The following is a 19,032-nucleotide window of genomic DNA, read 5'->3' as shown; positions in this document are numbered from 1 at the left end:
TATGGTGCGGCCCGTGCCAAGTTGGCGAAGGAAGGTGGACTTACCCAAGTTCGCCGCCGACCTTCTGACTGGCCACGGGTTTGCGATGGTGGTTTTGAAAGGCAGTGCACGTCGTTGTCTTAGTATCACTCAATCCTAGTAGATTTTGAGGATAACTTCCTTATTATGATTGTCAAGCGGAATGATTTTTTTATATATGACAGACAGACGACAAGATGACAATGAATGAATACCGCATGGCATCAGAGGTTTCCGGCCAGCGTTGCCTAGGCTTGTCCACCTCCTTGCACACGGCAATACGGCGCAACCATTCTCCCGGCCTTGAGAACCTGTGGTTTTCAACAATCAAGGACCTTACATTGTGCCAGAAGAATGATATATATGTGATGACTGTAACTAATATGAATAACTCACATATGTAACTAAGATGCGATACTAAATAAAACTAATATACTAAACGCCAGAAGAAAACCAAAAGCGAACACATAACTTGTAACATAACTTGGCAAACTTATTGGGCCAATTGAATGCGATAAAATGAAGTATTCACTGTGTCGGCAAAGGACACAGTTTTATAACAGGGCGTCTAAATATGCCCCCATTTTGGGTGCGGACCGACGCAACCCTAATGATACCGTCTTTACCCGGGAAACCTCCTGTATCACCCCCAAGGGCCAGCGAAGCGGAGGTAAATCATCCTGGTGCACGAGTACCACAGTACCAACAGCCACAGGCAATGCTGGCGTGTTCCATTTCTGCTTAACTTGCAGCGTGTGTAGGTAATCCAGATGCCATCGTTTCCAATACGACTGTACTAACTGATCTAGCAGTTGTTTTCGGTCACGCAAATTACTTCTGTCGGTATCTATAGGGTACGCAGGTAAATGTTGAATCGGCGTTGACATCAGAAAATGCGCTGGAGTCAACGCTGTTGGCTCAGGCTCATCCGATAAAACACATAGAGGCCTTGAATTCAACAGTGATTCAATCTGTGTTAAAACAGTCAACATCTCCTCATAGCATAAAATTTGCACACCAATCACGCGATACAAATGAGATTTCATGGCCTTAATATTGGACTCCCATAAGCCTCCGAAATGCGGAGCGCGAGGGGGAATCATTTGCCAGCTGATTCTATGAATATTTAACTCAGTTTGAAAGTTATCTTGTAACTCCCTAGAACTAAGGAAGTCGTACAGTTCTCCTAACTGTCGTTTTGCACCTATGAAGTTAGTGGCATTGTCAGAATAGAGACAAGAAATTGCTCCACGTCTGGCTATGAAGCGTTTAAATGCATCCAGAAATGCATCGGTGCTCAACTCTGAGACTAGCTCAATATGTATGGCTTTTGTCACTAAACAGACGAATAAACAGATGTAGGCCTTCTGACTCCGAATACCGCGATGACGAGCCAGGGTTACGTTAAAAGGACCAGCGTAATCCAACCCTGTATGAGTAAAAGCTTTGGCTTCTTGTACGCGAGACGGAGGAAGATCCGCCATAACAGGAGCAGGGTTCGAAGGTGCGCATTTAAAACAGAAATTGCATTTGCGCGTCCTCTGACGAATGACACTACGAGCTGCCAAAATCCAATAGCGCTGTCTGAGCAATGACATAAGCAGCGATCCGCGGTATGACAATTAGTCCGATGCAGATAATCTATAATTAAATCAACCACGTGATCTCGATGTGGGAGAAGAATGGGATGTCGATTTTCATAAGGGATGTCTGCATTATTTAAGCGTCCTCCCACTCGAAGTAGATCTCCATCTAAGAAGATATTTAATTTTCTCAAAGCCGGAGAGAGTAATTTTCCCTTTTGTACAGACTCTATAATTACTCCAAAGTGTTTCTTCTGTACGCTGCAAAGTAAAGCATTCTCAGCAATGTTCAGATCCGACGTTTGGATACGCGTCGATCGAGGAAGTTTCTTCAGAAAACGTAGAACATATACGATAATTCGCAATAACTTATGCCAGGACGAAACTCTTAACGTAAGCTCGTACAGCGGTGATGTCACTTCAGATGAAGTTGCAGCGAAAGTCACAGTTCCTTTAAGTTCCGGCATGTCTTCTCCTTTTGATGGGGTGAAAGGTTTAACGGGCCATTCTTCAATTGGACACAATGCCCACGAAGGGCCTCGCCACCACAGCGGATGGTCTATTATTTGCGACGGTAGTAAACCTCGAGATACACAATCGCTAGGGTTCTCACCACCATTGATGTGAAAAAAGCGATCAGGTGAGATATTCTCGTGGATCTTGTTAACCCTATTTGCAACAAATTGTTGCCAGCGGTGCGGTGAGGAATGAATCCACGATAACGCGATCGTTGAGTCTGAAAACGCAAAGACGTTATCGATTTTATAGCGATCATTGTAAGAATTATGAACGTGTTTCAATAACTCAGAAAGCAGAAGAGCCGCACATAACTCAAGTCGAGCTAATGATATGGTTTTAAGCGGAGCAACTCTTGACTTAGCCGCTACAATGTTGATATCCACATCCCCATTTGATTGCGTTACATGTAGATATATGACGCAGCCATAAGCCTTTTCACTGGCATCACCGAATGCCAATAAATTAACTTTGCAACCTTTTGTAACACTCAAATGGCGAGGTATTCTTAATCTTTCTAAAAGAGGCAATTCGTCCTTAATTTGGGTGAATCGATTCACAATTGATTCGGAAGGTTCATCATCCCATCCTACTTTAGCAAGCCATAACTCCTGAATCAATAACTTTGCACAGAGTATCACTGGTGCTACTAAACCTAGAATGTCAAACAAACGAGCGACCGTAGAAAGTATAGCACGCTTTGAACATCCTTTGTCGGGTGCAGAAGTCGAAAATGTAAATATGTCAGCAACTGGAAGCCATTTTAGACCAAGCACCTTTAAATTATCGCTGTCACTAAATTCAATAGCCGCTCGATAAGATTCAGGAACGTTGGCCAACATCTTTGCGGAATTACTAGCCCATTTTACCAATTTAAATCCTCCCGCATTGAACATTTTTATCAGTTCCTTGGAAAGCCGTATTCCTTCCTCTAACGTGGCAACTGATGTGGTCAAATCGTCCATATAAAGCTCCCGAGCAGCAACATTAGCCGCTTGAGGAAAGCGTTCGCGTTCGTCGTCTGCTAATTGGCGCACAGTACGCATAGCCAAATATGGGCTTGAGCGAAGGCCGAATGCGACCGAATTGAATTGAAAAACGCGAATAGGTTCTTCTTCACTGAATCTGAATAAGATCTTCTGAAACTTTCTATGATTTTCAATCACCAGAATGCGTAAATACATTTGTTGAATGTCTGCAGAAATTGCAATCTCAAATAAACGAAAGTTTAGCAGGAGTGTAAAAAGATCTGCCTGAAGGTTCGGACCAATATGCAAGCAGTCATTAAGCGACACATCTGTGTCAGTTTTGGCGCTAGCGTCCAATACTACGCGCGTTTTAGTTGTCGTCTTATCAAGGCGAATGACAGCATGATGCGGTATGAAGTAACCATCATGAATGGCTGGATCAGTCAATTCTGACAAATAACCCTTTACTATATAATCATTGATGACGTCATTGTAAGCGTTGCGCAAATCTGGATTTAATCTAAATTTATTTTCTAAAGACATAAGTCTGCGCTTAGCAACTGTAAAAGAATTACCCAATATTGCTGGATCTCTTTTAAATGGCAGTGCCACCAAATATCTGCCGTCAGAATCCCGACAAGTGGAAGTTCGATACAACTCTTCACACTGGAAATCTTCAGGGCTGTTAAGCTCTTTCTGCGGCAACTCCTCGAGCTCCCAAAACTGTTTTAAATTGTTATTTAACTCATCATTAGTAATAGGACCGAAGGACCAGGCTGTGTCTTGCATGGCAGAAACAGTAGGCAGTCTGCCCATGATGACGTAGCCAAGCGTAGTTTCGAGAGCAGGAGGTGCGGGAATTGCGGATATGGTATCTTCAGAAGCAGGAGACACGCGGCCACCAAGTAGCAGGTGCGGGAACAGCTGTGCCCCTAATATGACTTCTATGTTTCCTGGAATGTACCAACTGTCATCAGCTAATAGTAACCCAGTTAAGTGTCTCATTTTTGAGGTGTCTATTAAAGTCATGGGTAACTTTTCAGTAATGGTATCCACAACAAGTAACTGCAGATCATAAGTATCATCCGAAAAGCGCGATTTGATCTTAAGTGAGACATAACCTCGAACATTTGTGGCTAATGAGCCCACAGTTCTAATAGTTGAATGCATCAGCATGTTAATATTTAATTTGAGCTTCTTACAGCATGCGGTTGTAATCAAATGATTTTGAGATGCGCTATCCAGTATACATCTTATAATTAAGGGTAGCCCTCATTCGTTATGGCATGAACCTTTGCAGTTGATAAAACAACTTCACTCCCTTGCGTAGCTGACTGCGTCTGGCAGGTATATGTGACAGAATCACCAGCGAAGGCTGGGCCTGCCGGCGGGCGCGGCTGGGCTAGAGGCGGTTGCTGTGGCAGCAGTTGCGGCAATTGCAGGTGTCCGCACGTTGGCTGCACGCAGGGCGGTTGCATGGAAGACTGTTGCACGCAGGGCGACTGAGTTACAGGTGACTGCACGCAGGGCAGTACGGCAGCGGGTGGCTGCAACGAAGACGACTGCGCTGACAGCAAAGGCTCTCCTATATTAACAGCAGTTAAAGAATCGTTATTTTTGACCGAGTCAAAATGTATCAATGAGTGATGCTTTTGGTTGCATAACTTGCACCGCGATGATGAATTACAGCGAGAATTAGTGTGCTTGTAACTTAAGCAATTTGTACAATATTTATTATTTTTTACGTAGTCGTACCTCACCTTAACTGGCATGGCTTTAAATTGCGGACATTCATACATGTTAAAATGATTAGTACCGTTGCATACTAAACACTTGGAGTTCAAACTTAACTCACTGTTAGTTACGGCAAATGCGTGTGAAGTCGAATTTTGAAAATGGATCCGTGATTTATTATGAAAATTATTCGATTGTGACGTACTAGCAGCGCTACTATAGGCAGCCGAACGCGATGTGACCGTGGTAGTACGTTCTAATACTTTAACCTGATGCCTTATATACTCCACTAAGTCGGAACAACGTGGCATATCGTTGTCTCGAACATGAAGTTCAAATGCCTGAACCAATTGCGGATCTAACCGTTTTTGCGCAAAATGCATAAAAATAAAATCCGCCAAGTCAGCTATATCGAGCTGCTTCAAAGCACTAATGGATGCCGAAAAACGTTCGATGAATTCGTTCAGTTGAACAGCCGTATTGGAAACTTGCTTCAGATTCAAAATTTTATTTAGATACATTGTACCCAAAGCCCTCTTGTCCTGGTACTTAGTAACAAGAGCCTTCCATATTTGCGGATAATTTTCAGCGTTAGGTACAATACCCGCAAACACTGCAAGTGCTGTGCCGCTTAGCTTACCCACGAGGTAATGTATCCGTTGAGCGTCACTCAGCTGCGGGTTGTCCTGAATGTTAATTTTAAAAGACTCATAAAATAGGCTCCAACTTTCGGGTTGCCCGTTAAAGCTTGGTATCTCTATGGGTGGCAACTTAATGCGTAAGTCAGCACTCTTAGGGTCTGTAGCCTTTGCCTCCACATTAGACGCATTGCACTGCGCCAGTGCGTTGGATCGCACGTATGTGACGTAAGAGAAAATTGTTTCAAATGCCGACCATGTGGAAAAATTTGGCACGAATTTTGGATTTATTTCCATTTCTAAGGCGTTTGCTTCATCACAAATGTTGTTGAATAGAGCATATAATTTTTTCAGGTTACAAGTTTTAGCTAAAAAGTCCTGAATACTTTTCTTCTCTGAAAAAATAACTCTTTTTGAGATTTCATATAAACTATTCATCTGGGCAAATATTGCTTCTTTTTTAGCAATAGCTATATTTAATTTCTTTGCCGCGTCCATATTTGAAATTTGATCGAACGCCGAAAAACAATTAAAAATGTCGAAATGTCAAAAAAATTCGATCAAATTTCTGATGATTATATTACAAGTAAATACACTTTATAACTATGAAACAATGAATAAAACGAAGCGGGATGAGAGCAGTAACTTTGCTATATTTACGCAAAAAAAACGATGCCGCGATAAACTATGACGTGCACTATTTTTTATGACTGACTGTACTAAATGGTTATGTACATAATTATGAACGATAGCGCAATGTAAGGTCTCTGGTTGTACACCGGTTCGAATAGGACCAAATGGTGCGGCCCGTGCCAAGTTGGCGAAGGAAGGTGGACTTACCCAAGTTCGCCGCCGACCTTCTGACTGGCCACGGGTTTGCGATGGTGGTTTTGAAGGCAGTGCACGTCGTTGTCTGTATTATCACTCAATCCTAGTAGATTTTGAGGATAACTTCTTATTATGATTGTCAAGCGGAATGATTTGTTTATATATGACAGACAGACGACAAGATGACAATGAATGAATACCGCATGGCATCAGAGGTTTCCGGCCAGCGTTGCCTAGGCTTGTCCACCTCCTTGCACACGGCAATACGGCGCAACCACTTAGATTTTAATGTTTTCAGTAAAAAAAGACATGTTCTTATTTCGTAATGAGTTGACTGACATAAGTACTACCTACATAAACTTAGGTATACTTTTTAATTTTAACCTTGCTAAGATAGTTTATTTTACACATGCCAAGACATTCCTTAACTAAATGACAATAGAACAAGTTCAAAAAAAACAGTGTCGAAAATAAAATAATAAAAATAAATAAAATAACCCTCAAAACCAAGAATCGATGAAAACGAAATAGGTAGGTCCAACATTTCAAAATGGCCTCTTTCATTATTTCCGAGGAAAGAATCCCCTTAAATTGTATTATAAATGCGAAAGTTTGTGAATATGATATTCGGTATGCTATTTAATTTTCGCCGTAAAATTTATAATATTTAGGTTTTATTTTATCGACGCTGTTTTTCTGACATTGTTTTTGTAATGTAGGCCCACTGTAGGCCAAGTTATGTTTATTTGAAAAACACTTTTATTGTGCCACTTATTTTACAAAACAATAATTTCGCCACTTTACATACAATTCTCTTTCAATAAAATCAATTCGATTCGCACAAATCAGTTACCTTCCTTTATTTTCACAAGTAAGAGGCAGCCATTATTATTTTAGGTCATTGTCACACTCTAAACACCGCCGTGGGCGCCACTTGTCTACGACAAACGTCAAATTTGCATGTGATTCTATTAGTTCGCATGTTCTCCACGCGCATAATTAACTTTGTTAATTTCTTAGTTTTACCGTTTTACAAAACATTAATGTATGGTGAAACAATGGTTTTGATCGCATTTTCGTAGACATTATGTCAAGGTTTGAATTAAAATAGTAAATACAATGTTAATGTAATTTAATTTGAACAGATAAGATCAAATAGCGTAATAACACTTAAAAGTTGTTTGTTGCCGAATAAGGACTGCTTTTGTATCCCAAGATAAGTTGGCCAGTCTGTAACGATGTTCCACCTGTTATAAAAACCATAAGCTATTGCTACACATGCTCCTTACTAGCATGCTTAAAACAAACACTCCTATACACATGCCTTTTGACAGCTCCTGTCAGTTCAATGTCAGTGTTGCCACGGCAATTATCGTGCTTTACGGCTTTCCGGCCAAAAATCTCAAAATCCACGGCCTACAGCTGTAACCCTGTGGCCGTTAAGGCTTTTCGCAAGTTCAACGGTAGTAAATTAATTTATTAATAACAAATTTAGTAACTTTTTTTTGCGTTCACACTTGCTTATTACCTTTCCCCCTTCCACCCCCGCATCAACTAGCATTCTCAAAAGTAGCATGTCCTGTACACACATGACACATGGTAGTAGGTAGCATTTGCTTGATAATATAGCATGCTCTCGTGCTACTAACGAGCATGTTTAACAGGGGCCTTACCGCCCGTATATATATCTACCAGTACCTATGTCCAGCCTTTTTCCTCAGGACCGAGTAGAACTAGAGGTACAGAGGTATTAGGTAAATAAGTAACAATTTGAAAACATCGTTTGATATTTTTTCGAAATCTCAAAAACCCCTGACGCAAAGTTGACCGCTATGTGTGTCTGTTTGTGGCACGTAGCTCTTAAACGGGTGGACCGATTTGAATGCGATTTTTTTATTTGAAATCGGGTTTTCTAGCGATGGTTCTTAGACATGTTTCATCAAAATCAGTTTAGCCGTTTTTGAGATATTGAACGAAAAGTGACAAAGTCGGGGGTTTTCCAATATTTTTAAAGGCATTTGAAATTATAGCAGGTTTAGGTTTGTTCTTACGCAAATTACTTACAAGTGTATACAATCAAACTTGCCCAACGATTTGCTATACACATTGTGTCGGATACATTTTATAGTACCTTAGAACTGTCAATAAGTAAGCATCTATTATTAAGTAAATGTTTAACTGTGTCTGATTACGCTTTATGTTGATAATCCATAATTGCAATTCATTACTTAATTGAGTTACTAATTAGTAGACAGAGGAGGTTGGTAATGGAATGCAAAGTTACTAAATACACTCATCACATCAATACTTAGTAAGTTTAGGATAGTTTTTGTTTGTCTTGTTTTGTCTGCCGACCCACAAAGCACTATGTATGATGATATGACATAAATAATGATCTGGGCACTAAGTACGTACATATTAAAACTGCAGAGAATAATATAGTAACACTGCAAATGTAACGCATATATGGCATATTATGTACGTGATTTGACGTTAATATAGTGTTGCCAAATTATTCCGTTGATGACTTGTTGCAGACTTAGCTTGGCCAGGTTCTACGAAAATAACACTCAAAAATGACAAAAGATAATTTGAAATACGATTACTTAACAGTAGAATAATATTACAGTTCCAAATAACGGGAACGATGACACCGCAGCATCAATGAGTTTCTTGCCAGGCGAAAAATCGCTATAATAGTGCGTGAGATCCACAGATATAGATTACACTAGATAACGCAAACACCTCAATCTGTGTGCAAACTAACCGTGTCAGTTTTTTATATATACTGTGAGACTATGACGTCTCAAGAGCGAATTAGCGATGTGAATTCCCTGATGTCCGCGCAAAATCGATTCAAATGCGCCGCCCGCCGTGGGGCTCGAGTCAGTCACTAGTCATGATCAGTCAGTTAGCGGTCAGTCTTTGTATGGGGCAACCCCGACGTTTGGTCGGGGTTCGGACACGCGAAGTAAGTGCATTTGCGTAATCTAGTGTAATCTATATCCGTGGTGAGATCCGTTTGACATTAGTCTTGCTTGCAATTGGCTCATTTAGTTGTTTAACCAATAACAAACTTGATACAAATGTCAAACAGACCTTACGATACAACCACTAATTATCATATCACAGAAACCTTCATTGATGATTGGTTTTTGGATCTTTTTTGCATTTTTTATTAAAACTCCAAATTTGTTACTTTTATGGTATCCCCGTGAAACATATCGAAAATACAAACTGAGACATGGGTGCACAGAAAAACCAGAAAAAGAGACCAGCACTGGGAATCGAACCCAGGTCCTCAGCAATCCGCTGCGTGCTACAACCCCTACACCACTGCTGGACAAGAATCTAGACACGAATTTTTCCTATGCATACATATCTCAGGTTGCTTATTTCTACTACGCTACTTATGCAGCAGCACTAGCGACATCTATGTTCCGCTCTCATCGAGAGACGTCACACTCTTTCGGAACCAACCGCTCACCCAGACAAGAGATGTCGCTACTAAGCAATCAAATTATGATTGGTTTTTTGGAGTTTTTTTGTATTTTTTATTTCAACTCCAAATCACCCGATACCCGTAAAAGTAACAAATTTGGAGTTGAAATAAAAATTACAAAAAGACTCCAAAAAACCAATCATTATTTGATTGCTTAGTAGCGACATGTATGCATAGGAAAAAATCGTGTCTAGATTCCTGTCCAGCAGTGGTGTAGGGGTTATAGCACGCAGCACGGAATGCTGAGGACCTGGGTTCGATTCCCAGTGCTGGTCTCTTTTTCTGGTTTTTCTGTGCATCCATGTCTCAGTTTGTATTTTCGACCTTCATTGTTGTCTATATGCTGTTAAAACAAGATTCTTCAAAATATTTCTTATGACAATAACTATTTAGTTGTGACCTCACATCATTCGCCAGCTTTATTTATTCCTCTTAATGGCGGCCATAAGGCTTGGGCCAATGTCAGTTAAATTAAAGATAAATATATTCTTCTTATTCACGTTGTACGGTGATTGTAGTTTTTGCAACTTGATAGCAAAATTCCAGAAACCACGCGGAGACCACTTGCGCATTAAAAAATGTCAGACACGAGAGCAATATAGAATTTTGTGATCACTGTCACTAAATTCGCCAGCTTTAAATAGGGTTTTTGTTGTGTGTCACGCTCGTTTGGCAACTTTGACGTTTGTATCACCTTTGTGATTAGTTAATTGACTAAATGAGCCAATCCAATCTCAAACATGACTGTAACGTCAAACGGACCCCACGATCGTCGTCATATGAAGGTCATCTTGTGATATTTCATCTGTCGAGTTACCTCATTAATAAAATACAAATTTATTAGTTTTCCAGCGACTATAAATCCAATTCCACAGTTAATTGAAAATTAATCGTTATCAAGGTTAAATAAAGAGTTGTTTACTAGAGTGCATCTGGGACTTATTATTTTATCGTGTCAATCTTATAGTCTGTCAATCTTACCCTACCTCATGTCAAACCAAAAAGGGAGATAGGAATATTTTTGAAATTTTTCTTCGTTTTTTTTTCGAAAATGTCACGAATGTCACAAACTTTTACCACTTTTGAGTGTTAATTTTACAAATTGTTATTAAAATAATTAGTCTTGATCATGTTAATTGTTTACTTCCGTGTTCGTGTTACACGTTTGTGCGACTGTTTTAATATTAGTAACAGATAGGGTTGCCAACCGTACTATTATATTATATATATAGTCCCCCACATCGGTTTCGATGACGGCGACCCTGACTAAATATATCCATTGTATAAAATTTTGCAAAAACACTTATAATAACAAAGAAATACACTTATTTTCTAGCGTGCCCTCTAATATGGCTCGCTAGACCGACCTTAGTCTTGAAAACTCTATCGCAGGGTGCACAAGAGTAACATGTAGTATCGTATAAGTATACTTTGACTCTGTTAAACTGTTGATAAAAATTATAGTACGCAAGAATAGCTGCTATATTTCGGTCAACCCTTACAAGCCGTTTGAGTGGGCAGTTTTTATTACATAAAATTTTCTTTTTTTATTGAATTTGAACATATTTATGCGTTTGGTTTATGATCGCATTGTTTTTTTATTCAAAGTACTATATTATTTTTCTTACCTTGGGTTGGAAAATACTAGATTAGCCGAAAAAATTGAATAGTTGGCAACCCTAGTCACAGATAATGAAACAAATATTTAATTTTTGATGCTAAGTTGCGCTGAATTAAAATTGATCCTACGAAGACCATCTCACAATGAGGCAAATTAAACATATACCTAAATGAAAAATAGGTAAAGGAATCACACTTTAACAATGCTTTGAGTGATTTCCACGTTAAATAACTGGACTCAATAGAATTGTTTATTCTCTCTGAGCCATTCATCGTTCATACACGCACTGATGCACTGCAGTGCAGTATCCATGCAACGGTGCACTTTCGCATTTTTTACATCATACATTTTCACTCATTTTCACTTTACTTTCCTCTTGCTTGCCGAAATTGAAAATCTTCTCGAAATTTATGTTGTTCTGGTTATATATTGTGTGATCTAGGCTGTCGCCCCAGCTTATAGGTGTCGATTGATCTCTTTCTTGGTTCAACTGAGCGTTTGTTGCTTCTGGTATCGTGTTTAAAGCTTCAGAATGTACACTTGGCGTTATCTCATTCGATTCTGAATCGCATCTATTAAGAAAGTTCATTACTCTATCGTTATACATTTCAGAATTTGGATTAGCTTTGTCTTTTTGTTGGTTCTTTAGGTAGAATCCTTCGTCACTTTGAGCTAGGTAAATCCTCTTTATTTTTTTGCTTGGGTAATGATCTATCAAATCTGGTTTCGGCGGCAATATTTTAGCATTCCTTGGTAGTTTCTTTGTGTTGTTACCTTTTATGGTAGTCACGACCGCGATGCAGTTACCTCTAGGTTCAGAATCGTCTTTATAGTCTGTTTTCATACCTTTATAAGATATTTTAACACTTAAAATCGACCAAAGAATCTCCAAAAACGCAGCTATCATTATATTTATGGAAAGCACACGTTTCGTGAAAACATAAGAGTCGTCTTCGCCTTTATCATTGTTTAAAGCTATCAACATATGAGTTTCGTTTTTAACCAAAACATCAGTGTGTTTAATAACCAATTGATCTTTGAAAGGTATTTTATCTTTGTAAAACTCTGAGAAATCCATGTCTGATGTTACTACGAACCAGGTTATTATCATGACGAACGATGTTAACGCCATTAATGTTGATATTATGGACATTATAAAGAGCCACGTTATATTACGATCTATGTACCATCTAACTGAAGCCATTATAGACGCTATTCCGGCTGCTGTGGCAAAAACTGTGATCAGACTAGGCGCTAAAACCAAAATGTAGCTACTGTCATGAATAACTGTACCATTCGTCGTGTTCTCCAGATCACTAGATTCTGAGAGGTTTAATAAATCGGGAGTATTAACGATTTTTTCTTCCGTATCGTTTAAAGTCATCCTTTTTATATCCGAGTGTGGATTTACTAACGCCAAGCAGGCTAGTAAAAATGATGTGGCTGCAAGTGCTAAGTGCACCCATGCTAGCCCAGACACAGTAGAAGCGGAGTAACGCCTCTCGGAAGGATACAAATTCCTCGTATCAGGTTTAGTTTTAACTTTAATCGTATAAACATCCTCCATTTTGTATAAGTTCACGAAATCATAACATCAGGACGTCCTTGTGCTTAATTCACTCGACTGTGACGTTGGGAGTTTAAATTCAACATTAAAAAAACACTTTTTAAAAGTTTAAACGAACTGTCACTTTTGTTTTTTTTTCAACGGTTGTTTTTAAATTAGTTGGCACGTGGTTGAACGGACGCGGGCCGTACGCTCCGCGGTTGTTCCAAAACTAAATTTTGAATGGCCGCTGTGAAGTTGGCTGCGTGTGCGCACTTGGATCTGTGGTTGGGAGGATCGCTAGGTTTATTTTTAGAAACGTGCTTTGTGAATTACGTTGTTGTTATGAAAACATGATTCGTGAATTATGATGTTCGAGGATGGCCATTGCACTGATTGACAAACCATGAAAACATGTTTTTAAAATGAAGAAAGTGTGTTATACTTAGATAGTAATATTAATTTACATTATTTAAAGATAGCAATAGCAGTGAGCGGACATTTTCATCAACAACATACAACAACAACAAAGCAAGGACGTGCATAAGTTCATAAGTGCTTGTTTTAACCTAAATTGAATAAAGGTATTTTGACTTTGACTTTGACTTTGACTAAGCTTTACTTGCCATCGCTGAAGTAACATAAAAAACTTAGGCAACCTGAGAGGAATTGCGTTGTTACGGCGCCACGCCACTTAATTTTAGTAATACAAAAGCTTCCCTTTGGTCAATGTGACATGTGACGAAGTTTTCCTTAAATAAGTCCTGAAGTTATATGTGTATTTTTCTTGTAAGTACTTTCAATATTGTATGTAACTTAAAAGGTAACGTTGATCCTTCCTCAGATACCAAAAAGATTTGATGTCTATAAAAAAATATTTTTCTAATACCTTCTCTCGTACTCGTATACCTTCACTGGGTTATTCGGCAAACCAAATACGAAACGCCTAAAAAGCCTGATCAGCAATGATGTCACATAGGTAATGATCGTCAAATTTGTAACTTTGTTTAACTTAGATTAAGTACTATTTTCTCAAAATTTTAGGACTTCATATATCAAATTATTTTAATTGCAGCTGCTTATAGTAAAAAAAAAATTGTTTTTTTTTATTCCATTGGATGGAAAACGAGCAAGTGGGTCTCCTAATGGTAAGAGATCACCACCGCCCATAAACATCTACAACACCAGGGGTATTGCAGATGCGTTGCCAACCTAGAGGCCAAAGATGGGATACCTCAAGTGCCAGTAATTTCACCGGCTGTCTTACTCTCCACGCCGAAACACAACAGTGCAAGCACTGCTGCTTCACGGCAGGATTAGCGAGCAAGGTGGTGGTAGCAATCCGGGCGGACCTTGCACAAGGTCCTACCACCTGCAAAATTTAAATTGTTAGTTCATTTTTAAAACTTTATCAAGTTATTTACTTTACCTAAGTTCTTTACATTACACGTTCTTTAGACAAAAATGCAAATAACAACTAAATATTAGCAATCCTTAAAATTATGTCGATGTTAACTGCTGGAATGCAGTATTAAAACAAACTAACGACTACCTGTCTCAAACTTAAAATCAAGCAAAACTCAACGCTAACACATCGTAACAAGAACCTTTACTATTTTCACCAACAGTAAACACTTTATAGAGTCGGTTTCATAGTACCTAATCACGGACTTACTTCCACAACCTCGTATAACATTCCGTAACGAAATTGCAAAACAAATCTTGCGTTATCAAATTAATAAGGTTTAAAATACAAACAACCGCTTTAATAACGTACGTGATTTTTGAACTGTTGACAATAAACGCCATAACGGTTTTATGTTTTTTGCTTTTAAATAATATTAGGGTTTTTTAACCATTTGATTGTAAAAAATGTCTGTGCGATAGTTTAAAAGAGCGGAAATTTTTTCCATAAAATGTCGAAAGGTGTTTCTCAAGGTGCTGAATGGTAAACGTGCGTTTAGATAGGTACCTACCTTACGAAATTTTTGCAGTACCTAACTTCTACACTAGCTTTCTTGGTATAAAGTCATTCAAAATATCTTTATTCAATTAACACATTTTTAGGGTTCCGTAGTCAACTAGGATCCCGCATAGTTTCGCCATGTCTGTCCGTCTGTCTGTCCGCGGCTAAACTTAGAGACCGTTAGTATAGTAGGATCACTTATTTATGACGTTGACTGTACTAGAAAGCTGTAATTTGGCATAATACCAGTCATACCAACAAGGTGGTAATATAAAAAAATAAATTTTTAGGGTACTTACCTACCTCCCATAGACGTAAAGTGGGGGTGATTTTTTTTCTCGACGTTGGATAGGTCTTTTAAAACTATTGGGGGTTGCCAGGATGATTTTTCGATTCAGTATGACCTGTTTGCGAAATATAAAATGCAAATTTCTAAAATCTAAACTGTTTGGACAGAAAATTTTGAAAAAATTCAGGATGGTAATAAGTATAAGTATCAAAATAAAATATTATTTTATTTATAACGGCTAAGATGCTTGATAATTATTAGTAACCCACCTAGCTAGTTAAGAGTAACTAGCAGCCTAATTATAGAATAAGTAATAATACAAGGCCTAAGGTATAAAATATACTTACCTAATTACCTACCTAAACAATTCGAAATCCTTATAAAAATATTACATACCTATTTCATAATGGCTACGGAACCCTATCTTGGTCGTGTCCGACACGCTCTTGTTTTATTTTATTTATTTTAGCTTTAGCATTCGAAAAAAGGGTGCTAGCGGTCTTGACCTCTTAACGTCTTTTTATTGAAATAAGTAGGTACTTACACTTTTGAAAAATTAGTCTCAGCAAAGTAGGTACTTAACAATCATTTATATGTATACAGTCGAGTTCATAAACTTATGAGCAAAAATTTGATCAAAAATATCTGAACACGTCTCTATTGTTAACGGCGTAGAAGCGTGTTCAGATATATTATTGATCAAATTTTTTACCTAACCTAGCAAGCGCAGCGTAGGACGTCCACCAACTAGATGGACGGATGACCTGGTTAAAGCCGCGGGTTCACGGTGGATGCAGGCCGCTGCCAACCGAAGCTACTGGAGGTCTACGGGGGAGGCCTGTGCCCAACAGTGGACGTTCACAGCTACAGCTAACAATAATAAATATGATGAAATTATGATGTACATATGATGTACAGGTGGTGGGACCTTGTGCAAGGTCCGCCCGGATTGCTACCACCATCTTGCTCGCTAATCCTGCCGTGAAGCAACAGTGCTTGCACTGTTCTGTTTCGGCGTGGAGAGTAAGACAGCCGGTGAAATTTACTGGCACTGAGGTATCCCATCTTAGGCCTCTAGGTTGGCAACGCGTCTGCAATACCCCTGGTGTTGCAGATGTTTATGGGCATCGGTGATCTCTTACCATCTCTTACCATCAGGAGACCCACTTGCTCGTTTGCCATCCAGTCGAATAAAAAAAACAGTAGGTAGATAGATACAGGTATTTTTTTAGCAATTAATTGAGCAGTCTATTGAAGCGAAGGAAATCGAGAAAAACACGATGTATGTACATATATGTACATATATGTTAAAACGTCAAACATATATGGACATTGTATATTCAATTACCACGCTCTCGAGGCGAGCCGCTGCTTGTCAGGGCCGCCTTCTCACGATTTTAAGCCATTTGTAGACAATCAATCATTAAAATAAAAGTAAGTACCTGGCTGACCGAGTTAAAATTCATACTATTTGCGTTGATACAATACAAAATACTGAATCAAACCCTGTAGGGGCACTGCAATAATGTAATTATTAAATTAACCTTAAACTAAGCTAACACCACGACGTAACACATTAATTAATAATAAATACAAGTTAGTATTAGTAAGGAATTAGGAAAACATCGTGAGGAAACCTGCGCAAACCTGCGAAGCGATTCAATGGTGCGTGCGAAGTTCCCAATCCGCACTGGGCCCGCGTGGGAACTATGGCCCCAGCCCTCTAGTTCTGAGAGGAGGCCTGTGCCCAGCAGTGGGACGTATATAGGCTGGGATGATGATGATGATGATGAGTATTAGTAGATTATTGTAGTGGCCTGGAAGTAGGCAATTGCTGGCTGAGTATGAGTATTAAACGGACGGGCTTGCGAGTTGGTTTAACTAATACCACCCATCAGAGATGTGCGAGGATCTGTTTGTCATGAACCAATAGAAACGCTTCATTTACCTATCCTCGCTCAGCACAGTTCTAGTGGAAACAGCAGATGAGTGTGTATACTGGTAAACAGCTCGGCGGAGCGATGCGATCAGCGAGGACGCGAGGCGTTTCTAAGTATTGGTTTATGAAAAACACACCTCGTTGAGTTTCTTGCCGGATTCTTCTCAACAGAGGTTTTTCCGAACCGGTGGTAGATTTTTTTTGACATTCATAAGTGCTTGTTATAGCCTAAATTGAATAAAGATATTTTGACTTTGACTTTGACTTTGACATACCTCGCAGCACCATCCTCGCACAACTCTGGTTAAAAGTAAAACGCAGCCAAAATATCTTTCAACGGTTCGTGTCATGTGTATCCCATTTTAGGCCTCTAGGTTGACAACGCATCTGCAATACCTGGTGTTGCAGGTGTTTATGGGCGGTGGTGATCTCTTACCATCAGGAGACCCACTTGCTCGTTTGCCATAGGTACAGGTATAGGTATTAGCGGGCTGTTCCGCAACTCGACGTCTAAGTGCGCCTATTTTGCGTGATTAGGCTGTAGGCACTATTCATGCCAGCCTAGCTCCTGGAGGAAGCCTGGCAGACCCTTCACGTTGCCGGCGACTTCCTGCAGTGACCCCGGTGATCCGAGGTGTAGTGCCCTGTATTTCGCCATACCAGAGCATTCCAGAAGGATGTGAGTGGCTGTCTCTTCTGCCTCCATGCATGCTCTGCACAGGGGGCTGTCTGTAACACCTAGATTATGTAAGTGCTTGTTTAGCAAGGCGTGACCAGTAAGAGCACCGACCAGCAGTCGTGGTTCATTGACTGTCTCTGATGTGAGTGGCTGTCTCTCTCTTCTGCCTCCATGCATGCTCTGAACAGGGGGCTGTCTGTAACACCTAGATTATGTAAGTGCTTGTTTAGCAAGGCGTGACCAGTAAGAGCACCGACCAGCAGTCGGAGTTCATCCCTCCTAAGTCCACGAAGCTTGCGGGACAATCCGGGGTTGATAGTCGGGGCACGTTTGCCATCCAGTCGAATAAAAAAAAAGTATCACTCCGGACTACATATAATATACAGGGTGTTAGGTAATGAGTGGTTAATCCATGAACTACGGATAGAGGGCACTTAGGCACTTGTCCCACCGCCGACGATGAGCGAGAAGCGAGTAGAGCGAGTAACTAGAAACGAGCGAGTGTAGTTTTGTCGCTCGGCTGTAAGCGAGTGTTCGCGTGCGACGGGCGACTACGCGCTCCACTCGACTCGCTCGTGCGGGGCGGCCGCCAAGCTGACATCGCTGAGCGAGTATCTATAGCTCAGCGAGTTTAATAGCTCTTGTCCGCTGCGACAAAAGATGTAAGAGCGATTCTCGCCAACAGTGTGAACAGCCAGCGATCAACTATTAATATATGTCTCTTTTACTCACACAGGATCTTATATCCTTTGTTCGTTTCTTGAGCGAGAAAATAGTCGATAGCCAATCGTTTCCTCGCTGGCGGTGAGACAAGTGCCTTAGGACGTTATCTTTAAGCTATAATGGGTTTAGTAAAAGTTTGCACGGTTGCTGAGTTATTTGGACTTTTAGGTTTTTTTCGAAAATGAGCATCCTTGTTCAATGTTTTCGTCATAGCACCATTTTAAGCTATTTTTTTTAATTTTAATTTTTGCTCAATATTCTTGAGTAATATTCTTGTGTTTATCAGATAGGCATCACCGTTTTTGAGAGACTACATTGGATTTTATACAAATAAATCGCAAACTTAATTTTTGCGTTTTCAATCGTACATTGATCGAACATTCAGCTCACATGGTGAAAAGAAAACTACCGTCTAGTTGCCAATAAGCTTAAAAACATGCCAATTTAAAGGAGATTTTAAAATCCTAAACATTTGTTGGTAA

The 19,032-nt window shown here is 39.7% G+C and overlaps 2 protein-coding genes across 2 annotated transcripts in view; one reads left to right on the top strand and one right to left on the bottom strand.

Annotated features, from left to right (window-relative positions):
- The window catches only part of LOC141443440 (uncharacterized), a 50,996-nt gene that overhangs the window by 9,069 nt on the left and 22,895 nt on the right, over positions 1-19,032 (top strand). The window lies entirely within an intron of this gene.
- Positions 10,814-13,172, bottom strand: LOC141443346 (uncharacterized). Its single transcript, XM_074108587.1, has one exon. The coding sequence runs from the start codon at positions 12,973-12,975 to the stop codon at positions 11,749-11,751; it is 1,227 nt and encodes a 408-aa protein (XP_073964688.1). The 5' UTR covers positions 12,976-13,172; the 3' UTR covers positions 10,814-11,748.

The sequence above is a fragment of the Choristoneura fumiferana genome, chromosome 27, assembly GCF_025370935.1.
Source record: "Choristoneura fumiferana chromosome 27, NRCan_CFum_1, whole genome shotgun sequence".
NCBI classification, from domain to species: domain Eukaryota; kingdom Metazoa; phylum Arthropoda; class Insecta; order Lepidoptera; family Tortricidae; genus Choristoneura; species Choristoneura fumiferana.
The sequence above is the reverse complement of the archived record's forward strand: the minus strand, read 5'-3'. Positions and strand labels throughout refer to the sequence as shown.